The sequence below is a fragment of the Pelodiscus sinensis genome, chromosome 14, assembly GCF_052426305.1.
Source record: "Pelodiscus sinensis isolate ZL-2025 chromosome 14, ASM5242630v1, whole genome shotgun sequence".
Classification (NCBI taxonomy): Eukaryota; Metazoa; Chordata; order Testudines; family Trionychidae; genus Pelodiscus; species Pelodiscus sinensis.
In genome coordinates this window covers 8,733,195-8,757,228 of record NC_143065.1, presented here as the reverse complement: position 1 = coordinate 8,757,228, position 24,034 = coordinate 8,733,195, and the positions used below count along the sequence as shown (strand labels likewise).

The 24,034-nt window shown below is 47.5% G+C and overlaps 2 protein-coding genes across 3 annotated transcripts in view; both read left to right on the top strand.

The window, feature by feature from the left end:
- The window catches only part of ARIH1 (ariadne RBR E3 ubiquitin protein ligase 1), a 97,607-nt gene extending 83,068 nt beyond the window's left edge, over nucleotides 1-14,539 (top strand). Inside the window, exons 10-14 of one of the 2 annotated variants that reach the window (XM_075897555.2) lie at nucleotides 2,702-2,832; nucleotides 2,937-2,994; nucleotides 6,378-6,638; nucleotides 7,622-7,734; nucleotides 11,562-14,539. In XM_075897555.2, coding sequence (XP_075753670.1) covers nucleotides 2,702-2,832; nucleotides 2,937-2,994; nucleotides 6,378-6,638; nucleotides 7,622-7,734; nucleotides 11,562-11,646 — 648 coding nt within the window. In that variant the 3' untranslated portion in view covers nucleotides 11,647-14,539. Of the gene's footprint in view, nucleotides 1-2,701; nucleotides 2,833-2,936; nucleotides 2,996-6,366; nucleotides 6,639-7,621; nucleotides 7,735-11,561 lie in introns of both variants that reach the window. The other variant, XM_089781924.1, reaches the window with a different exon arrangement.
- A 2,164-nt stretch (nucleotides 14,540-16,703) lies between these two features.
- The window catches only part of BBS4 (Bardet-Biedl syndrome 4), a 48,339-nt gene continuing 41,008 nt past the window's right edge, over nucleotides 16,704-24,034 (top strand). Inside the window, exon 1 of the mRNA XM_006122183.5 lies at nucleotides 16,704-16,919. The gene's annotated coding sequence lies outside the window, so the exon portion shown is untranslated. The remainder of the gene's footprint in view (nucleotides 16,920-24,034) is intronic.

The following is a 24,034-nucleotide window of genomic DNA, read 5'->3' as shown; positions in this document are numbered from 1 at the left end:
TAGGTCCCTTCCCCAAAGAACTTAACCTCCTGAGCTGCCTTTTCAGGGTGAATTTCAGTACTCCTAACGGAGGAAGTCGGAGGTATTAGTTAAAAAGAACATTGGGCAAGTGAATGACCTGGAAGGTCCACCACAGAGTTCCCAGGTGCATCTCACTGCTGAATTGCCAGCCTGTTTCAGCTCCGAATGGATCTTAAGGAGGAACGCTACTGATTTGTGCCACTTTGAGACATACCTATTCAAAGGGAACTACTCCTAGCTGTGCCAGACACCCGCTTCGACTTCAGAGCAGCATACTGTGGGACCAATATTTGGCTAATTGTTGGACTGGTAACATTAATATATGCTTTTAAACTGTGGAAACAGATACATTGTTCATAAATCTCTGCAATGTTATGCAGAAATTGTGGCTGAGCTGTCTTAACTTTCTACCCAAGTGTGAAAGGTTAGCAACATCCTGTTTCTCTCTAGGTGCCAGTCCTGAAATGCACATGAGGAATTTAAGTTCAGATTGTAAAAAGTGGCTTTGCGCAAAGCGTGTGGAATTGTGTTTTGAAATAAATGCAGTGACTGCTGAATAATAGCTGCAAACTGATTGAAAATCTGTTTTGCATTTGGAAGAGCATCTCTGCTGCACAGGCGTGCCCCCAAGGCGTGCATGAAGCGGTGGAAGTCACATTCTTGGTATCTTTGCCGTTTGGCAAGTGAAGTGTAGAGACATCCCCTTAGCCGGTAATGCCGGTTACGCATGCGCTTTGCCTACACTGTTGCGGCAGCACTTTAAACTGAAAGTACGTTCTCAGCATGAGTGCTGGGAGCCCTCTTCCCTAGTGCTCTATGAACCACCCCCGGGAGGGGAGGAGCTACCAGTGCTGGGAGCACGGCTGGAGCCTGCTTCACACTGGCGCTTTGCAGTGCTGCAGCGGAGTTCCCACTGGGGATGGGGGTTTTATGCCCCGAGCCAGAAGGCTACTAAGCGCTGTGAAGTGCCAGTGTAGACATAGCCATTTGCAGATTGGTTTGAGTGTCCTTGGGAATTTTTTCTCTGGGCCTTGCTCCAACTGTTTCCCACACAGTAGGCAAGTCGGCAAATATCTGTGTGCAATGTAGCAATCGTTAAATTACTTCCAGGAAACCAGGTACGTTTCCCTGACAGTGCCGTAGGGGGGGGGGGGGGTAGCTCTGGAGTACAGCAAAGGAAGAGACTGTTACTCATGACACAAATGGTTTATGTGACTGGGGCCCCAGCTCTAGGAATGGTGCCATGGGCGGTGCTGTATTCCCGGCTCCCTTCATTCAGCGGTTATTCTGGAGCTGACTGAACCTTGCCAGCAGTGGCAATGCAAGGCCTTGATTGAGATGGCATGTGGGGGGAGAGGCATGCGGAGAGCACTGCATGGCAAGTGTGGTTTAGACTGGGCATGTTGGGTGAACCAATGGTCTAGTTAGTTGATGGGGTGGGAAGGCAGAACTTCACTTTGTGCCTCAGGTTTTCAGATGCTTTTTTAGATGAATGAGATCAGTTGTCATTGATCCCAGATGGCCCCCAGGGCGCATAATGCTCAGATATTTAGTGCGTAGCCTGGAGCAGCCTGAAACTTTGGCCATGAAGAAGACCAGATGCTGCAAAAGCACCTCTGCTGTCATTATAGGAACTGTGCAAAACAGACTTTGCTGCCTACCTACAGTGGGGTGATGGGCTGTTCTACCCAAACAGAGGAAACAGTTGAGTACAATATTGAGTGCAGTAGCTCTTGACCTGTTGGGGACTTCGTTAAAAAAAACCTAAAGTTTACGTCTACACAGATTGGCTTCCATAAGTGGCAACCAGATTTTAAACACTTCACAATTTTAGCCAGTCCAAAAAGTCTCTCTTGGACTACCTCAGTCTTGGTCTTCAAAGCTTAAAAAGAATCTCCCAACACGCGTGGAGCACGCTTAAGGAATGTCTAGACTACACGCCTCTTTCGAAAGAGGTCGTCTAGATTGCCATAGGACTTTTGAAGAAGCGATCTGCTTTTTTGAAAGAGAGCACTCAGGCAATCTGGATGCTCTTTTTCAAAAAAGCCCTGTCTGCATGCAAGAACGCCTTCTTTCGTAAGAGCTCTTTGGGGAAGAAAGGCATTTTTCCTCGTAACATGAGGTTTACCGCTGTTGAAAAAACTGCCACGTTCTTTCAATTTAATTTCGAAAGAAAGCAATGGCAATCTGGATGCAGGTGAAGTTTTTTTTTTTGAAAAAAGGGCACTTTTTTCGAAAAAACTCTATACACTTGTAGTCTAGACATACCCTTAGTCTTACTGCAAAATACTCTCCTATCCTCTGAGCCACCCCAGGAATTGCTGGTAGCAGTAGGGCAGTTGCTGATTTTACTGATAATTGCAAAATTACCTTTCCCCCTGGAGTAGCAAATTAGCAAGTCAGTTTACTAATCATGAAACTGGATGGGCCATTCTTAAAGCTGTGTCATCATGCCTCTTCCAGTATTTGAAAGCCTCTTGGGCTCTGTTAGGAGGGAAGAGAATCATGTTGATTTTTCTCCTGCCCACTTTAATTTCTGAGGACGTATAATTTCTCATGGCTCTGTTGTAAACCAAGTTGTCTGAATTGGGTTCCTATTTTTGTGGTGCTCTAACAAGAGGGGAGAGATCAGAGCACATGTCCTGCTTCTAGCATCGATGAGTGTCTGTTCTGTTCACAGGAATGTCCCAAATGCCATGTGACCATCGAAAAGGATGGAGGCTGCAACCACATGGTCTGTCGGAACCAGAACTGTAAAGCAGAGTTCTGTTGGGTGTGTCTTGGCCCTTGGGAGCCACATGGATCTGCCTGGTAGGTTTCGAACCTTAAACTGGCAGATGGAGAGGGCAACTGTATTGCCAGTATTCTACATGTTTTAACTTCAGTCCATGATTTCAATCTGTCTCTTTTTTCAGGTACAACTGTAATCGCTACAATGAGGATGATGCAAAGGCAGCAAGAGATGCACAGGAGGTGAGTACACAACTCTTGGTAGGGACTAGAAAAACATCCAGTTTGGGAAACTTTTTTCTTTCGGGCTCTGTAACCCTTTAAATCCTGTATGTTGTCACTATAGAAAGGATGTGAATGCATTGGAGAGGGTCCAGCGGAGGATGACCACAAAGATTAGGGGGCTGGAGCACATGACCTATGAGGAGAGACTGAGGGATTTGGGTTTGTTTAGCCTGCAAAAGAGAAGAGTGAGGGGGGATTCGAGAGCAGCCCTCAACTTCCTGAAGGGAGGTTCCAAAGAGGACAGAGAGGCTGTTGTCAGTAGTGATAGATGGCAGAATGAGGAGCAATGGTCTCAAGTTACAGTGGGGGAGGTCTAGATTGGATGTTAGGAAAAACTGTTTCACTAAGCGGGTGGGGAAGCACTGAGATGGGTTCCCTAGGGAGGGGGTGGAGTCTCCATCCCTAGAGGTTTTTAAGTCTCAGCTTGACAAAGCCCTGGCTGGGTTGATTTAGTTGGGATTGGTCCTGCCTCGGGCAGGGGGCTGGACTTGATGACTCCTGAGGTCTCTTCCAGCTCTATGGTTCTACGTTGTTGTTGAAAGTTAACCTCCAGGAACCGGCTGGGCCAGAGTCCAAAAGACTCAGGTTCCATTGCAACGATGAAATCCCCCTTTCGGGATAAGGTCGATGTAGAACGTTCGCAGGATATTTAAACGAGCGTGCCATTCTTGTTGCCGGCTGGTTTGCTGGTTGCTGGCATTCGGTGGGTGTTCCTGAGAGGCAGGCTAACTGACAAGAAGTCCCAGGTGTACTTGCGCTAGGCTGTAAATGTGGGCAGTGCAACAGGAGGACTGCCCCCTGTGTGCTGCAGATTGCTGCAGTTCAGTTCACCCACTTGTTCCTCCTGTAGCTGGGAGCTAGCATACTTCCTGAAACATCCTCTCGTACAAACGGCTGCCACGTACTGAAATGTGTGATACAGCCACCTTTTGCACATCGTATGTGTCTGGTGCACATCATTAGTGGCTCAGCTACTCTGCTAGTGAAAAGAAAACTAGGATACCTGTGATTTGTGCCTGTATTGTTGATCAGTGATGCTATTCTCCATTACTAAATATATTGCACCTCTTTCCCATACTCTGAGGTTGTTTTCCCCTAGTATAATGTAAATATCGATATTGTGAAACTGATGTTTTGTCTCCATGTGATAATCTGAAAATGTAATTTGTTCAGCAAACACTTTTTTAATCTATCTTGGTCATATACACATTATTTCTTAGTCATGTGGTTGTACCTGTAACCAGCACTCAACTTGGAAGGATGTAAATCAGTGTTCTAATTAGGGTATTAATTTTCTTTGAGGGTTGGGACCAGAGGTTGCAATCAGGATCAGGCCCTGGTGTGCTGCACTGTATACACACTCCAGTGAGGTGCCCCATAGTAGTGTTAAATTCAGGAGTGTCCGTAAGGAGATGATGATGTTTGACTACTCCAGTTGTCTCTTGAAAGTCCAAGAGCTGCAGAGAAGATCTAGGTTTGCTTTGTGGGTCTAACAGCATGGACCTGTGCGGATTAGTAGTGATGTCACTTGGATCCCTGGCCAGACCAGAATGGTGGTTAATCTTGTTTTCCACTTGAAGGCAGTGTGGCCACAAAGGAGCTAAGGTTGAAATGGGGACACACCATCAGGTTCCTACAGGAGCAGAAAGGCCTCTGTTAAAAATGAGTTCTTCCTTCGATGATGATTTGGGAGCCAGCGTGCACACAGTCATGTTCTTAATCTCTTTGTAAGGAGACCCATGCTGAGGAAGGCTTTGAGACAGACTTGCATGCCTGCTTGTAAGTGCCATTCAAAGGCGCTCTCACCACATGACCAGTACAGATTAGTTGTAATAACCCCTCCGACACAGGTGCCTGGCTCTTCCCAATGACCAGAACTTCTCTGGTACTTTGACTAGCTCTCTTGCCTGCTTGGGTTGCAGCTTGGATTTAAAATCTGCCAGGGAGGTGGCTCTGTGATTAGACAGGTGCTTTTGCTCCCCTGTGAAAATGCATTGAGATGGGGGGAAAGTGAGCTTTGAAGTACAGAAGCTTGCTTAGGGCCAGCTCTGGCTGGCTAGCCTGCCTCTGTGGAGTGTCTTCAGCGCTGAAGAGGCAAGCTGGGAGCCATTTAATGCCGAACGAAACTCCTATGCCTGTGTTCCACTTTCCACGTTTTCTTGTGGTCACATGTGCGTACAATAAAACCTCTGGCTGAGGGCATGCAACTGATCCTCCTTCTCCTGACATGGCCTCTTGTGGTCAGTCTCAATGTCTTTTGACTTATGGGAAAAGAAAGAGAATTCATGCCCTAACTAGATGGGACTGGGAGGCCCAAACTTCTTTTGTAATCTGGGTCCAGGAAGGGTTGTGACCAGGTTCGCACACTCTGATTTGATTCTCTCACCCTTGAGCTCTAAGATGGGTCAGATGCAGAATAGGCTGAGGACCACTGCCTTAAATGGAGATACACTTGGCTGGGAGCAAGCGGAGTTCTAGAATTATGTTCCCTGTGATGGGAACAGAAATAACACCACCTTTTATTAAGAGCAAAGCCTCATACCCCCGTGAGATTACACAGTAGTTTCTGGCAGTACTGGGAGGAGACCTGTTCTCTCCTACATGATTGAACAGCATCTTGCTTGTGTAGCTGTTCTGCCTCTCAGAATCTGCCGTGTGTGTGCTTGGCTGTGCTGTCTATAAAATGGGGGCATCTTTAGCCTGTATAACCTCCTGCGGCTCATTGTCCTTCAGTCCCTGTTCCATAGAGGAGAACAGCCTACTCTTGCAGACAACTGCTGAAGTTACTTATTAGCTCAGGTGCAGAGGGTCCAGAGTTGAAGTCTTCTTGTTAATTGGGTTGGTGGCTTGGTATCTTTTGAAACAGCTCCATTGGATTGTTAAAGTAAAAGAAGCACTCTAGGAAAGGCCAAACTTAACCCTGCACTAACACAGTCCGCCACGCTGTCCTCTCCCCTCCAGCTGGGAACCCACCTCGTTCGGTGCCTGGCATGACAACCCTGGGGTGTGCGTGTACACTGTAAACGTAGGATGTGCTTTAATCTTCCAGATGTCAGGGGTTGGGCTTTCCTTGTGAAGCACCAATGCCCTCAGTGGGACCTGGCTTTCCCCAGAGGGGTGGACATGCGTACTCATGGCTAGGGTGTGTTTCAGTAGTCCCAGTGAGTTTCATGGTCCTATCGGTACCTGACCTGTTGAAAGGAGCAGAAACATCTTCTGAATGGGGAAACTGTTCTGTTGGTCACCGTTGGAGTCCTCCAGACCCTTTATTCTCGCCTAGTCTCCAGCCATTACTTTGTTGTAACTATTTATTTACTTTTCCTAAATGGGAATTAACACAGCGATCCAGAGCAGCCCTGCAGAGGTACCTGTTCTACTGCAACCGCTACATGAACCACATGCAGAGCCTGCGCTTTGAGCACAAACTCTATGCTCAGGTGAAGCAGAAAATGGAAGAGATGCAGCAGCACAACATGTCGTGGATCGAGGTGCAATTCCTGAAGAAAGCAGTTGACGTCCTCTGCCAGTGTCGTGCCACACTCATGTACACTTATGTCTTTGCCTTCTACCTCAAAAAGAATAACCAGTCCATTATCTTCGAGGTAGGGAAATATATTGCTGTACTCCTGGGCACTTGATCCAGGGAGGGGCTGGTGCACTCAGAGCTCATACAGATGGGGGTTTATTCAGTATTCTTGAATGCTGGTGAGACCATGTAATTGGAGGCCATCAGGGGTCACGTGAAGCATTCCCTGCTGAGGAAATGGGAGAGTAAAGTAAACTGGCACTGTAAATCCTTGTCATACTGCTGGCTTGTGCTGTAAAATAATCATTCTGTTATGAGAGCTACAGAAAACCAACTTTGGGTACAATCTGTTGGAAGAATCACCTAGCTCTTGGATGTAATGTTTCTCTCCATCATTGCTTGGTTTCAGGGCAGTAGCAGTAAGAGAGTGCTTAAAAGCCAAAACTGTCCCTGATTCTCAGCTCTGTGGTGGCTGTTGACTGGAAATCCATTTACCTTTTCATGCAAAGTCTGAGTAAACTGGTGTGGCCTACCACTCTGGGAGGAGCATGGAGTAACAGCAGTACTAAAAGCTGTGCTTTGTCACTGAATATGGATGCACAAGCAAAGACCAAGATGGACAGAGGAAGGGAAGTGATTCTGTTTGCCCTACGGGGAAAAACTAAACCCAGAAACATAATACTTATGTCAAAAAACATACAGGAAATTTTGAATATCTTGAGTAATTTTTAAAAACAGCGAGTAGTCCTGTGGCACCTTAGAGACTAATAACATCTATTGTATAAGTTTATAAATGTATGTTTTTGTTCGTCTCAGGTGCCATAGGGCTACTTGCTGTTTTTAAAGTTAAGACCAACATGGCTGCCCCTCTGAGGCTTTAGTAACTTCTGGTTCAGTTGTGAAATGAATTCTCCTCCTTCTCTGTCCCAGTCTGCAGAGAGGAACACGCTGAAGTGTTATCCAACAGACCTGCCCCATCTGCTTCTCATTTCAGTCAGAATGCTTAGGTGGTGTGAGGAAGTGTCTGTACAAAAACTGGCCCACTTTTTGTTTTTGCAGAATAACCAAGCAGACTTAGAGAATGCTACAGAGGTGCTTTCTGGGTACCTGGAGCGAGATATTTCCCAAGATTCGCTGCAAGACATCAAGCAGAAAGTACAAGATAAGTACAGGTACACTTGGACTGAGCGTCTGTCCGACATGGCACCGTCCCTCTGTAGGTCACTTTTGGGATGGCAGGGAACAGCCTGTGGAAAGCGCCTGTGAGACAGCCTGGTTCTCCTAGACCCGAGGTGGCCAACCCATTCTGGGCAAAAAGCCAAGATAGCAGTGGATCCAGCATGAAGAGATGGGGACAAAGTTATCGAGCCCCTTCTCCCCCAAAAAGGATTGCCCCTTTAAAAGGACCCCCTGGTTGCATGGGGGGGGAGGGGAAGCAGCTCTAAAACAACAACAACAAAAAAAGGCTCTGCCTGTTTAAGAAACTGCATTTAAATGTGTTTTGAGGCTTTTTGGCCACAGCAGGCTCCTGCTGCCATCTTTATTTCTGCAGCTTTCGTGGCTGCGCTGGAGAGCTCTCCTGCCCAGGTCAGCACAGGGAGCTGGGAGGAGAGGGCCGTTTTTGGGTCGCGGGGGTGGCTTTCGAGCCACGGGGTGGGCCGTGAACCGCCCTGGGGGGTGGGCCTCGGGTTGGCCACAGCTGCCCCAAACCTTACCCCTTCAGACACACACTCATTGTTGGCCTTCTACCCTGTTTCCTGATCAGCAACCAATCTCCAGTCTGCTTAGTCCAGCAGGAGCAGGCAGATCTCCAGCGCACCCAAACCAATCAAGCATTAGCAGTTCTGGGTTGCTAGTGAGGACAGACTGCCAGCACCCTTGGGCAACCGAGGCTAGTGAGTGGGCCTTCATCTCAGTAGGCTGCAGGATTGTCATAGCTAAGGTGGTCTCCTGGGACAGGGTCGTTTTGCTACTGCGCTTGCGTCCCTAGAATTTGCATGCTGTGACGATTGGCTCTGGCAGCTGTGTCAATGCGCTTCAGTGTAGTGTGCAGCTGGCACACACCTCGCTTTGTGTACTCTTCGTCACGTTAGTAATACCGGGAAGAAAAATACTACACGGACAGAAACCAGCGCAGTCTGGCAGCTCTGCACATGAGCAGCAGTAAACAATGTCTCACGGGCTGCACACAGAACCCCAGTGGGCCTCAGGCAGGCCACAGATTTCCCACCACTGGTTCATAGCATAGTCACTTAGCCCTCTTGGGGCAAATCAGACTGCTGTGGTCCTGGAGGGAAGTTCCCAGCAGGGCTCTCAGCACTGTTAACTCCTCTTGTACTGAGCAGTGGCGGGAAACATTCAGCCTGGCCCTAGTGTACGTAAGGCTCCTCGGGAAAGTGCAGTTGCTGCAGGAAGGGGACTGAAAGAGACCAAGGGAGGTTCTCATGGAGCGAAGGGAGAAGTTGATTTAATGTTTTACAATAAATTTGCCCAGAGACGAGTAACCAAAATGTTTTTGTAGTTTGGTAGCTGGGCTCCATTGCATCTTTGCCCTGATTGTAAGCTAACCAATGGAAAGGCTGTAGTGAGAGAGCATCATGCAAGAAATGAGGGAGGGTCACGTGCTCCTTCACCGCTGCCTCAGAGATGGGGCTTAGGGAGCACATCCCACTGCTCCTCAGAGTCCTTGGGGAGTGCTCGGACGATATGGAAAATTACTGTGGCCGTAGAAGGGTTTCAGTTCTGAGGCATCAGGCCAGAGTTACTAAATGTCTGTTATGTCTAGCAGGAAAATCAAACCACTTCTCAAGTAAAATGAGCTCTTTTGACTGAGAAGTTTCTCTTGTGAATATAAACACAAGTGGTCGTATGATAGAGGTACTGCCCACTCTGGTAATGGCTGGCAGCCATACTAAACTGGAACATTCCTGTTAGACTGCAGTTTGGAGGATTTTGTAACTTGTTCATTTTAACTTAACTGGCGTTAAGCTGTGATTTTTTGGCTCTGATGCAGTTGATCTTAATATTGGATGTCTGTTTTAGGCAGTTGATAACAGCATAAGACAAATTAAACATGGCCTAGATTGCCTGGAAATGCAGCATTCGAACCTGCCTTGGTATTTCTGTGGCCTTTCAGGCATGCACAGGTCCTTGGTTAACCAGTCTCCTGCTACCTTAATTATGCAGTGCTACAGAATTCTTTGGGAAATTCTAGTCAACGTTCACTTTGCTTGTTCAGCTCTAGCTGGCTTTGGCCTGTCAGCTTGTGATGCCCATGACATTGCTGGAAAACAGGAGTTAGAAAACCCCAGCAAAATAACTGAGGATTGGAAAGCAATTACTGTGCATGTTCCATTTATTGCATGTTCTATGAAATCAATGGGACTTTGTGCTATGATTTACATTGCAACAGCTGATACCAGTGGGAAGAACTGGAATAGTTCATTGAAATAAATCTGTCAGCTGGATCAGAGCTGAATGTTAGTGTGAAGGGTGTAACTTAAAGCAAGACTGTTGTGAGGGCAGGCAGCCACTCTTCCCCTCTTGTTCCTAGATATGGTAGTGTTTGGAGTCCAGGCTTGCTGGCTGTTTGAAGATTCCTGCAGATTTATGGAGACAACTTCCCCTCTCTGCTGACATGCATTTTGCCTTAGCTAGGCTGAGGGGTGGTTTGGTTTTGCAGAGCAGACATGGTACACAGCTGCAACACTGACAGAGAAATATGCCTGGAAGCTGAATTTGCTGCCCTGGTCACATGCCTCTTACCCCTGGTGGGACCCTTAACTCATGAGTTGGTCCCTAAATTGTAGCTTCTCATATTACAGCTCAACATTTCCATGCAGCTGAATGGCCTTGGCTCAGCTAACGGCTTTTCTGCTGGTGGTATCCACCTGTGCTGCCAAGCTGCCTTGATTAGCTTTGGAATCAGTGGCATGGCCATGCCTGCTGGACAAGGAAGCAATTAATGGAGGAAAGTTTTTTGTCCCTAACATGCAAGTGGGAGGGAGTGAGAGGCAGACTTTGGCATAGCCAGTCAACAGGGATTATCTCTAGCAGTGTGTCAGTAAGTAGCAGTAAAGGGATAGTGGAGACTTGCTTCCCTGTTTATAATCTCCACTAAAAACCTTAATATTTTAAAAATTCTCTCATCTTTCTAGTTGGCAACTGCACCTGAAATGAACATGGCTTCCCTTGATTCATTGCCTTGCCCCAGTGTCAGTGACATGGATAGGGAGTGGACCTAGTTCTGGGATCAGTGTTAATTGCTTCAGCAGAGAAATCTTGTTTTGAATGTGCAAATTAGAGAGGCTTTTTAGGATGTAGTGGGCAAACTTTGCAGCCTTGGTCCCGCTAGGCCAGTGGTTCCCAAACTTTTCAGCATCACGCCCCCATTTCTGATTTTATATATACAGAGACACAGGGCAGCAAACTTGATGGGGAGAGGGGGGACTGGGTTGCCTCATGCCCGCCCTAGAATTTCTTCATCTCCCCCCCCCCCCAGTTTGGGAACCCATGCGCTAGGCTAATCAACCATTGCTTTGTCTTCATTGCTTCCAGCTTGACTATTTTGTGTTGAACAAAATTGGACCCAGTCCCTATTTGTGTCATATTGACTTGACTGTCAGCTCAAGGTAGTCCAGTGGCCAGGACACCACACACTGAGAGTCAGCAGAACTTGGTTTCTGTTTCCAGCTCTGATGCTAACCCATACTGTGCCCGTAGGTATGTCTCAGACGCTCCATGCGTTCATGTTTCAGCTTGTAAAATAGGGAAAATGTTGAGGTAGCTTTGCGAAGGACTTCGGTTTCTGCAGGTCAAAGCCTTGCGTAGCGTGTTTTTAGTGTGTCCCTCAGACATGCCACACAATATAATCTTTTTCAAGGTAGGTTGAATTTTGGGTGTGCAAAACATGGCATTCACTTGCATATATAGTGGCTACAAACCAGCAGGCATTCTGTTCCTAACCAGCATCTCGATGTGCTTTTCCCCTGTTCTGTAGATACTGCGAGAGTCGACGAAGAGTTTTGTTGCAGCATGTGCATGAAGGCTATGAGAAGGACCTGTGGGAGTACATTGAGGACTGAGACTGGCCCTGCATAAAACGAACTCTGAAAACTTTACCATCTAGAGTGCTCATGCAATTAAAACAAAACACACACAAAAAGAGGCACTACGCCTATTACACCGCTGGGTCTGTAGTAATGGGATTCTGTTTTGCTAACAGAAAATTTAAGTAAATTATATTGTAATAAAAAAGGTAGATAAACCATTGTACAACAGTATTCTAGGCGGCCAATAAGAGTGTGACAGATGCACTAAAAAAACCCTCCAACTTTAACTTGTAACGTAGCTTCATTCTCCAAGCCGACTCCTTTTTTCTTTTCTTTTTTTCCTGTGTGTAGTACAGATGAAATTTAAACCAGTTTCTTGACACCGCTTTTCATGTCCAAACCAGCCATTTTGATGTACTTTGGTAAGGGGTTCTCCCTCTCCCTCCTCCTCCTCACACACCCAAGTTCATGAATGAATGTTGATTGGCTCATTGTAAAGATGATTCTCGGGAAGGGGAGGAGGGGGGTACATAGCAAGGAAAAAACTTTGTATATGACTTTTAAAACAAAAGAGGACAACAGTATTTTTCAAAATTGTATATAGCGCATATGCATGGACAAAGAGCAAGCGTGGCACGTGTTTGCATAATGTTTAATTACAAAAAATATTTATTCTTTAAAAATCTTCAAGATTATGTCTATTTGCTGTGCATTTTCTTTGGGTTTGCTTTTTTTAGCCCGGGGATTGGGGTGGGAGAAGTGTGTGCTGGTGCAGTGACTCTTTTGAAGGCTTTTACGTGAGAAGTCAAGTTTCTCCTCTTCCTGCATCGTTGATTCCCTGGCCTCCATGGTTTGTGTCCATTGCTGGCAACGGAACTGTCCCCTCATAAGGCAAACCGATTAACTTGGTGTGCGTTTCATTAGAGACGAATGCATGTTGCCATTCAGGATGCTTTGTCTTTTTCACCCAGAATGTTATCTGCCCAAATCAAACCTAGCTATTCCCATGCCACCAGGACCTGGGCTCTGAACCTGGCTAAGAATCAAACCTATAAGAAGTGTGTTAGGAATTTTTCGTTTGATGGAGGAAAAGGGGGGTACTCGCTGACCACTTCTCAAAGAGCATTGAAAGAGTTTAACTGTGGATCTCCTCTCCTTTCCCGTTTGGTATCAAATGGAACGTTCCTTGCTGGTTTGAGTTTCACTTACGTTATGACAAATGGTGACGTTAAAAAGGAAGATGGTGGAATTGTCTGTTTGTTTTGGGCTCAGTTATTGGGCAAACTATCCTGGCAAATATTAAACACTCCATCTAGTGCAGTAGCAATTGAAATCATTGGGATATTTTTTCAATTAAAAGGGTTAAGAGTTCTAGCTACTGCGTCCATTTTTATTATTTCTGTAACAAGAGCTATGTTGAAGTACACAATTGGTGGTGGTTTTATTAAATTGACTTCTGTATAGGAATCCCTTCTGTGGTATTTTTCACCAGGCCATTGTCCTTAAAAGCTTGCTGACAACCTACCAAGTTCAGGGGGCAGGAATAAAGGGGGAGCTGAGGCAGCCTAGAGAGAGGTTCCCAATATGAAACACCAGTCTGTCATTTCCTTCAGCTCTCTTGCGCCTCTTGAAGATGCTGCTGAATTCAGACATCTACAGGTTAGCTTTGTGCTCCCACTCTTGCTGTGCGTCACCTTTCCCAATGGCTTGTTTGCCTCAAGCCCTCATGCAGGACTGCCGTGAAGCAGAATGAACGCATGCACCCCACTCACCAACTTGTGTCCTGTGCACATCTCTTTAGATGGCTGCTGTGGGGGGAATTAATGTGAGGGTGTGTCTGTCTGAAGAACTCTGTTCTAATAGCCTGGGCGCCCCACAACAGAGACATCACCAAAGAACATCAGGCCTCACTTCTCATTTAAAGAGTCCTATCATTGCAGCGCTCTAGCTCTTGAAAATATATTCCCCTAAATGTAAATGTGAATCAAAATGCTTCCTAAAATGGCATCTCTGCCTGGAGCTAGCAGTGATGTGTGGGTGGGAGTCCCCTGAAGTGTTCCACAGTTAGCTGTTTAAATGTCCAGTGGTTCCCTCCCCTGAGAACTGAAACCCAATGTACATGCAATTTCAGCTCCTAACATGAAGGGACATATTGTGTTTTTAAATCGTGAGCTGTATAGACCTTATCAACTGATTAAAACTGCCATCTCCCATGTTGTGTTTAAGTTGTGCATGGGCCACCTGTCTCTGATTATTTACTTGCTGACTCTTTATCCCAGCTCTTGTACTCTAATTCTCCATACTTATTGAGAATTATCCTTTTCAGTAGTGCCAGCTGCAGAATCTCTTGCTGAGTGTGAGACTGTTTGATCATTCACGTAAGTTGGCAGACCCTTCCCTTAAGGGCAAATATTTGTGGTTAGGAGGTATGGACTGGCTGTTTGATAGCAATATGCAAAATACTGAATGGGCCTCAGTAACTTGCTCTGGGGCTAACTCTGTGACAAGGCCCCACCAATAGAAGGCAAATCCGAACAGCTTGCCTTCAGAACCCTACAGTCCCTGTAGCTCACTGTGGCTCTGGTGATATAGGGATCAATGACTGCCTGGTGTTTAGCTCCTTTTAGTATGACCACAGTATTGAATTTAGGAGTGAAGTAAATCCTCAGCCACAAAACACACACATGCTCTATCCTCAGCTTTTGGCTGACGGGGCCCTATTCAGCACTTGGGGGATGGTATGACAATCAGACTGGTGGGTTGATGGATCCATGACTCCTACCTTCCAATTTTCCATCCGGAGAGCACCTCGTACTGTGGAAATAATTGTTCTTAGGTAATTTCATTGTAACTGCTGGAATGTTGCCATGTTAAGGTTAGAGGGAGAGAAAGCATTCCTAATGCTAATAAACATTTATTTTGTTAATTTTATTAGTTATTTTTGTGTTTGTCATAAATTGCTAAGGTATGTTGATTGGTGGTTTGATTAGGAGGAGCTGTTCATAGCTTGTCTGTCTAAAATAGTGACCATGACATCACAGGATGTATATGTCTGGATTTTTCTTAGTGTCCACTTGGATTCTGATGTCAGTCTCATGGCCGAGTGGTCAGGATGATAGTTTCTTAATGTCCATATGTTATAAATGAGCTGCCAAGCCCTCCCTGTGAGAGAGGTGGTGACTGCTCGTAAAAGCCGTAGTACCAGTCTCTTCTTGAAATGTGTGCATAGGGAAAGAGGAATGTGCATGTCAGAGTGGGGTAGCTTCCTCCACTAACTACCCAGTCATTATAGAAATGAGCCTTTATAGGTTCCAGCAGTCCATGAGCAGAGGCAAAGCTTGGAGCTGATTAGCCCTTCTGATGACTGTCTGGATGCCTTTTGACATCTGGTTGCAAAGAGCCAAGGAATTTATGCTACAGATTTCAAGAATAATACTGTTTTGGCTCTCCATCCAAAGCTGCAGTTCTTGTATTTACACAAAAAAGCTACGGTTTGGGTATCTTTCTCCCTTCTTATGGACTGATACTCTGATTCTTCATTTGTAGCTACTTTACTATTCTTTCCCCATGCCAAGTACAATGACTTGTGAGTTTGAAAGAAGACATAGATAAGGGAATGAGATTACAGGTGCTTAAAGCAATGACAGCTTTGGGGTAGGATCAAATAAAAAACCCTTTCACCCTAAATATTTTAAATGGGGGGGGGGGGGGGAAGAGAACTGAATATTAAATGTCATCGCTCTTACCTATCCTCCTTTCCCTCAGGCTGGGGCAGAGGGTTGGGGTGTTGGATTAAGGAATGCCGAGTGCGAAGGGCTCGGGGCTGCTCTTGGGCCAGGGCGCGGGGCTGCCGAGGGGTTCCGGGAGGGTGTGGGGTGCAGGAGGTGGTCCGTGACTGGGGTAGGAGTGTGGGAGGCGGCTTCAGCTGGCTCGTGCTGACCGCGGGGCTCGTGGGGGTGGTGCAGTGGGGCCTCTGGCGCATTCCCATAAGCAACCGGCACGCTCCAGCCCAGTCCTGTTATATCTCCGCGCCCAGCCCAGCCCAGCCAGCAGGAGGCTCCCAGGGGCAGAGACGAGCAGCGGGGGGAGGGGCTGTTGAAGTGACAGACTCTTCCTCTTCTCCTTCCTCCCCCCCGCCCCCGTGGGGCCAGACCCGGGGCGGGGGAGCCCATCCCCCGGGGCGGGGCGGGCCTGTGCCTCGGGCTAGCTGCGGGGAGGGGGCAGCCTCCGCGGACAACCGGAGTGGCGCTGCTACGAGCGGTTTGAAACCCACCCCGCCCGCCCGCCCCGCCCCCCCCCCCAGCCCTCGAGCAGGCGCGGGGGGGGGGGGCGGCTGCCGTTGCCATGACAATGCCTCCGCGGCTCCGCCTCCCAAGGGGCGTGTCTGTGCGGCGGCTCCTAACGCCGGGACCAAGCGCGGTCGGCTCCGCCCTGGGCAGCATGCAGGGGGGTGGGGGGCAGTATGAGCGGGCCGGGGTCTACTGTGACGTCACAGTCCCGCGCTTCCGCAGCCCCCTCCCTCTGCTTGCCGTCGCGCTCAGGGTACGTCACGCGCCCCGGGCTGGCCTGGGCCCATTGACGTCACCGAGTCCCTAGAGCCTGCGAGCCTGGGAGGTGGGGGGCTCCGCGTCGCTCCGCGCGCTCCTAGGCAGCCGGACCTAGTAGGGGACGTTGCTATGGCAACCAGCCGTCGGGCTTCGCGATTGGCTGGACGCAGCCAGAAGGCCCCCGGCCGGCACCGCCCCTAGACGTCAGTGCGAGGCTCTTTCCGGCGGGCGCGGTGGTTGTCGGTCCTATGGCCCGCCCCTCTCTATGGGTCCGCTCAGCTGGTAACCAGGGAAACGGACAACTTCCGACGCCGAGCAGGCCTGTGGCGGAGCGCTGGCGGAGCCGGTGAGAGGGGGCGGGGCTGGGGATACCGCGCCAGACCCCGCCCGCGCGGCCTCGCTGCGAGTCCGGTATCCGGTGGGGGGGGGGCAGTGAGGGGCCCTCCCCAGGGGTGGGGGTCGCTCTGATGGGCCCGGGCGGTGCCGCCCAGTGCTGCTGCCTGAGCCCTGCACGGGCGCTGGCGCCGCCCCCCGCCCCCCCCCGCCCCGGAAACGGCCCCGGCGGCAGCTGGGATCTCGGTGTCGCTCCGCTCGGAGTTGGGTGCGAGGCTGGGGGCGCGGAACGCGAGCTCCTGGGCCTGGGGCGTGGCGGCGGGAGAACGCCGCCCGAAGACGCGCTCCGCACGTGGTGGGTCGGATCCCTGGCAGCGGGAAACACGGTTCAAGGGACTCGCGCGTGTGTCAGAGACGCTATTCAAGGTACAAGAGCAACTGTCCCACGGCCCAGGGGAGATGCGAAGGTTGAGAGGAGAGCGCCCTGGTTTAACTAGGAGAGCTGGGATGAGCTATACCTCTACAAGGACCCCACAAAAAGAGGAAACTAGCTTACCTTACAAAGAAGGAATTTAACCCCTCCCCCCCACAGGTATGTAGGGACAAAATTAGATAGGTCAAGGCTCAAAATGAATTCAGATTAACTAGAGCATGGGTTCCCAAACTGGGTGTGTGTGCCCCCCTAGGGGGAGGCTTAAGAAATTCTGGGGGGGGGGGGGTGCGCAAGGTGACCCAGCCCACCTGTCAATGCCCCCATTGCCCCCCAAATTTCAATTTTTTTTTTGCTCAACAAGATTTGCTGCTATTTTTGGGGGGAGTGAGGGTTTCTCAAAAATCAAAAAGGGGGTGTGATGCTAAAAATTTTGGGAACCACTGAATTAGAGGAAGTCTATGCAGCAATGAGAAGAGAGCAGCAATGACAGTGGCCAAAGCACTGGTTAGCACACTGTACACAGTGCTGAAGGGCTGGCCAATGGGAGGCCGTGCCCCTTCTTGGAGCTGGCCCCCCACACCTTGCCTAGGGACCCAACAATTCTGTAGCCCTCTTCTCATCCCCAGCTAGAGACATAAAGAATAACAAGAAAACATTCATTCTACAAATATGTTAGAAGCAAGAGGAAGACCAAAGACAGGGTAGTGAATCAATGAAAGGGGAAAATAGTAACCATAAATGTGCAAATGGCAGAGGTGCTTAATGACATCTTTGTTTCACTTTTCACCAAGAAAGTTGGTGGCTGTTGGATACCTAACGTAATGAATGCTGGTGAAAATGAGAAGGTTCAGAAGTTAAAATAGATTCAGATTAATAATTGTTTAGTCAAGTTAAATGTCTTCAGGTCACCAGGGCCTGCTGAAATGTACCCTAAAATTCTCAGTGAGCTGACTGAGAAGTTATCTGGGTCTATTAGTTTGCTTTATAACTGACTGCACTGCATTCTCAGGCTGGGCTCTGACAGTCAAACTGGTCTTATTCTGGTTCACACAGTTTCAAAGAGGCAAAATGTCATCCTTGGGTGTTTTAACAGGAGTGTTGTATGTACAATGCAGGAGGAAATTGTTCCAGCGTACATGGCATCGTTGAAGAGTATTGTGTCCAGTTTTGGACACTGGTCTTTAAGAATGCTGTGAGAGTCCAGGGGAGAGCTTACCTACATGATTAGAGGTTTAGAAAAATTGACCTATGAGGAAAGGTTGACAGAATTGAGCATATTTAGTCTACAAAAGAGAAGGCTGAGGAAGGACATAACAATCTTCAACTATGTAAAAGATTGTTTGCAGAAACCATGATCAGATGTTTTCCATATCCACTGAGGGTAGGACAAGAAGTAATCAGCTTAGTTTGCAACAAAGGAGATTAAGGTTCGGTATTAGGAGAAACTTTCTAGCTATAAGTGGAAATAAGGACTGGAACAGGTCATGTAGGGTGGTTGTAGATTCCTCGTCACTGGAGGTTTTCAAGAATGAGTTAGATAAACAGCTGTCAGGGATGGGTCTAGGATTATGTTATCCTGCCTCAGTTCAGAGGGCTGCACTAGATGGCTTCTTGAGATCCTTTCCAGCCCTAAATTTCTGTGATGATAAGTCACTTAATAATTCTGATAATGATGAGTGATATAGAACAGAATCCAGTTTGCTCACTCAGGGTGGTCAGGCTAATATAAATAAAATGCAGTCACTAGAATGAGCAGGTTCTGAATACCCCCAAGGGATATTGGTGGAGAAAGATACTGGTCGCTAGAGTAGTACTTTGCTGTAACAGTGGGTTTGTAAGGAGGGCATCTGACCCCTGCTTCCTTTCAGAAATAGAGTGAACCACTGGTGTCAAATGTTATGAACATTTTGGTACCCCCAGCTGCGGAGTTTGGCAAGTAACAGCTCTCAGTGAATTCATCCCAAGATCAATTTGTTTTCAGATGAAAATCAATTTAATTTTGACAGACAAATTGTTTAATTGCTGCATTTCAGCTTGGCATGGCACATCTGGTAAAAGGATTATGCCCTGAAAGCCTGTGTGTGACCTACTTTTATTTAAATCACTTGAGCATGGTGTTAAGAATTTTTCAGTTTGGCATTAGGCTGAAACTATTGACAGTTTGATCTGTGAAAAGTATAATGTAAAATCTTATCACAAAGCAGCATCCTTCTTCAAAGTTTAAATATTGCTTCACTCCTTGTGCTAGATCTGTGGTCCCAGATGTGTGTACTGGGTTAAAAACAACACTGCAGTTTTTGTGGACAGTAATACAAGTTGCATCTCCCCAAAACAGCACTCTCTGGTCTGGCAACATCCGTGGTCCAGCAGTACCACGGATGTTCCTGGACCAGGGAGCCTGGATCCAGAAGGGCCAGCGGTAGGGGGCAGGGACTCCAGCCCTTGGCAGCCTGCGGCACTGAGGAGCCAGGACTGGAGCTGCCAGCAGCCCACAGCCGCATGAGGCCAAGGCCTCCAGCAGCCCAACCGGAGCTAAAGCCTGTGACCTGGCAGCCCCAGGACAGAGGACCACTGGCAGCAGAGACAGCAGCGAGGTTGGTTGGAAGTCAGAGGCAGCCTGGCCTGGGCAAGGGGCTGACGGCATCCCAGCTGGGACTGGTGGTGGTAGGGGCCGGAGTCGGGGCCAGCTAGGGTGGAAGTGGAGCTGGGGGCACTGAGGGGTAGTGAGCTAGGGAGCTGCTGGCAAGGGGGCTTCCACTGCTATGGCAAACTCCCTCGTTCAGGACCTGTCAGGTCAGGAGAGTGCCAGACCAGGGAGGGCCATCCTGTATTTATAGTGTAATAGGCATTCAACCTCACTCTTACTTTCAACAGGGGCAAGGGTTTTCTTTTTCATCTAGAGAGTTTTCCTGTGCCTTGCTGCCCAGCAGGTAGTCCACTTCTGTCCTCCTCTGCTGGCAGTATAATCATCATATGTTTTCATCGTATGTTTTAATCATTGGAGACCTGAAAGAGATTTATGAACTGATTAAAACAGAAATGTAATCACCATAATTAGTCCCCTCACTGAATCTAAGACTTAGTCTGTCAACCATGCTCTAAGGGAGGTGGAAAAGGTCTCTTAATAGTACCTGACAAGCCTGGTGCATCCTGGGAGCTCTGAGTTTCTATTACCTCACAGGGGCTGTAGAGCGTCAGCAGCGTTGCCTATTCTCCACTGCATTGCTTCCTGTGCCACAGGGAAGAATGGCCATAGTCCAGTCTAAATGAATTGGCTCTTCCAATAAGCGTGCTGAAGCCCAGGGATGTATCCGTCTTGGTTGGAATCAGCCAGTGTTATGTGGTATGGCTAATTCTGTGCAGTGACATCTGGGGGGAGTAATATGAAATATTAACATAAGATTCAGACATGTTAAGCGTTGTCTCCCAGACTAATAGAGAATATACTGTAGGGAATGATCTTGTAGTGGGTCCTGGGAAGTGGCAGGGCATGGCACAGTAGATCACTTTCTTCACCCTCCTTTTGGAGTCTATAAGAAAATGCCCAATAGGAAAGAGTGGCACATGGATTTTGTCACATGTCTGAGCTATGGAAATGAAAGGAGTTGCTAGTTCAGGTGGGGGGAGGCGAGGCTGTTTTTCTTCTTTTATATCCATACTTCTGCTTCACTCTTTTCTGAGTCCCCGATTAACAATTTGTAGACCTGGCCAAGACAGATGTGATTATAGAAAATGTTCACAGCGAGGCACTGGCATGCCACAGGGAGATTTTCAAAAGACCTGCCACGTCCTCCATTGTTGTAAGTGGCAAGAATTAGTCCTAAGTTGAGGCCTAGTCCACACTTTCAAGTAACATCAATGCACAGATTTTAAGCAATATGGCTGTGAGCATGTCCAGATTTATTTCCAAAACTGGACTCAAGCTGACACTGGCTGAGTGGGTTAGGACAAAGAATTACTAGCTGTCCAGGTGGTATGAATCTTAGAAGGCTACGCATTCTGTTAATTCTTGCCTTCAAACTGCATGTTACACACCTATTTGGAGAAGCAGACTTTTTCAAATAGTATTATAATTTGATTTCTACCAAAAGGCTGGTGGATGCCAGGCACTGTAGGGGAGGGAGGGAGGATGTGTGATCTCAGCCCTGGTTTGAAGTGTATGGCAGCTGTTCTTCCAGAGTTGTTCAAAAAGCCATGTGAGAATGAAGAAGAGTCAGTCATCAACTGAAAATGTTTGTCATCAACTGAAGTTGGTCCAGTAATTTATTAACTCACCTACCTTGTCTCTTTAATAACCAACACGGCTATAACAATACTTCAGATTGCCAGAATGCATCAACTTTAAGAAAAGTATTTCTCCCCCCCCCCCCATGGCTATATCTTGAGAATCACTTGATCATATGGTTCCCAAATTCAGTCACTAACAGAACCCTGAGACCTCATGAGACACAATCAACTTCATGTATCAGAGGAGTAGCCGTGTTAGTCTGAATCTGCAAAAGCGACGAGGAGTCCTGTGGCACCTTATAGACTAACTTTTTGCCCACGAAAGCTTATGCTCCTACACTTCAGTTAGTCTATAAGGTGCCACAGGACTCCTCGTCGCTTAATCAACTTCACAGCAATCAAAGTCACCAGGCAGGTTATAGAGATCCTAGGATAGAGCTTTAAATTAGGGATGTAAGCGACTAGCCGACAAACATAAGCTTATTGGATAGTTGACTAGTGGTGCGACTAGTTGCTTCCCCCCCTTGATGCCTCTATCAGAGGCAGCAAGTGAGGAGAGCAGGAGTTGATGCTGGGGGGGAGCCTGCTTAAAAGCTGGTTCCCCCCAGCACTGTCTCTGCAGGGGGCAGGGGAGGTAGAGGCATGGGGGAGATGGCGCGAGCAGGGACTGAAACAGTCTCCACTTGTTCTGCTTCTGCTGCGATTCTGCTTTTGAAATGTACAAGAGCCCCCAGCTTACGAACAGGTTGTGTTCCAAGAGTTCATTTGTAAGTCGGCTGTTTGGAACTTGGGCCATAGAAATAATGTTATACATGGTGGTTGTACATGTCAAAAGCTCAGGCGCTGCAGGAGACACGGGGCCAGTGGGGAATCCTCGGCTGGTCCCAGTTCCCTGTAGGGCTTCTTTTTTGAAAAGTATAAGAGCCTCACTGGGCCTCTTGTACATTTCAGAGGCTCAGGCGCTGCAGGGAGGCAGGGCTCTTGTTACAGTTCAAAGGCGGAGGCGCCCTTCTAGACTAACTAATCAAATAGTGGATGGCATTTCCATTGACTATTCAATTAATCTAAATTTAACAACCCTACTTTAAACAGAAGGCTGGTCTTTAACTTTGACTCTTGGTGCTGTATGAGATGGAATAGACTCTAGCTCAGTTGTATTGGCTTGTAGTCACACCTAACTGGTTACTAAAAACACAGTTCTGATCCTCACTGCACACAGGAAGTGATCTATTCAGTGTTTTGAGAGTAGAAACCTACTTTGAGTCACTCCTGCTTTTTTTTGTCTAAAGGCTGTTTCCCTTTTGTGAATGCCTGCCTTAACTTCCTAAGCACCTGTTTTGGCTTCATGCAGGGAGCCATATGTCAAAACAATAAAAAGAGTTTGATGATCTTTGTTAGAATAATTCTTTCCTCTTTGTTGTCAACATGTCAGGTGTGTTACAAGCAGCAGTTCTACTTCTGCTCGAGATGTTGGTGTGTAGGGAAATAAATGCTGATATACTGTCTTGTGTGCAGGGCTCTGGCATTTCTGAAGCACTTACCATTTGGCACAGTCAGAGGAGGAAGTCTGGGCTAGGTGTCTCTTTGATCTGTCCCAGTGCATTGCTGTGATCCTAGTGTATATTCTCTCAACATAGAAAAGATCTCATCTTCACTACAGCTCAGCAGTTTCACAACTAGCTTGTGGAGTGGGAGTGGAAGTCTTACTGGTCAGGGATGCTAAGAATGTATCCTCTGTCTGCCAGTGCCAAGAATAGAAAAGGGGTTACTAGATCACCTCACCCTGCACAACAGATCTGACATGTCCTCAATTCAGAAAAGGTGTCATGCTAGGGTACAAGAATGAGACCACCCTATTGCAGCACCAGACCTTACCAGTGATGTATTCAAATGCTGTTATCAAATGCTTCTCAGAATTGGTTAGGTCTCCTTTCCTTCGGGCCCAGTCCTGCAAACCCGTGCTCATCCACGTAGTTCCCGCAAGTTCCATGGGATTACTCACTACTACAGAGAACCTTCCTTTCTCTTTTCCGAACAAGCTAGGCTGACATAGCTGTGGTGCACAGGACTCTGAACAATTCACTCCTCTGAGCACTGCAGTTAAATGCACCTGACCCCCTGTGTAGACATGGCTAGGCCAATGGAAGAATTTTGCCTCACTAACCAATTTAGACCCACAGTGGTGTAATTAGCTTTGTAGGTAGCGGTTGTTCTCGTGTAATGGGCTTCTGTCATTCCCTCTTTGATTTTAAAGAGCTTTTTATATGGTTGTATTTTCAATAAGCAAAATGTACCACATGTAATTCTCACTACCCCAAACTTTATAAACGTAGGTGCACTAACTAAATTGATCAGTCTAAGCAGGGCAGCTGTGTTAATCTGAATCAGCAAAAACAACAAAGAGCCTTGTGGCACCTTGGGGTACGTCTACACTTGCATCCTACTTCGAACTAGGGATGCAAATGTAGGCAACCAAAATTGCTAATGAAGCAGGGATTTAAATATCCCACGCTTCATTAGCATGATCGCCGGCAGGTTACTCCCCAGAACAGCTGTTTTGAAAGTGAAAGTGCCTGTCGGGATGTGTTAGTTCGAACCAAACCCCTTGGTTCGAACTAATGTTACTCCTCAAAAAATGAGAAACCAAGGGGTTTGGTTCAAACTAACGCGTCCCGGCGTGCACTTTCACTTTCAGAACATCTGTTCAGAGGAGTAATGCACCAGGGAGATCATGCTAATGAAGCGCGGGATATTTAAATCTCCGCTTCATTAGCAATTTCGGTTGCCTACATTTGCATCTCTAGTTTGAACTAGGGTACAAGTGTAGACGTACCTTTAGAGACTAGCCAATTTATTCGGGCATAAGCTTTCGTGGGTTTGG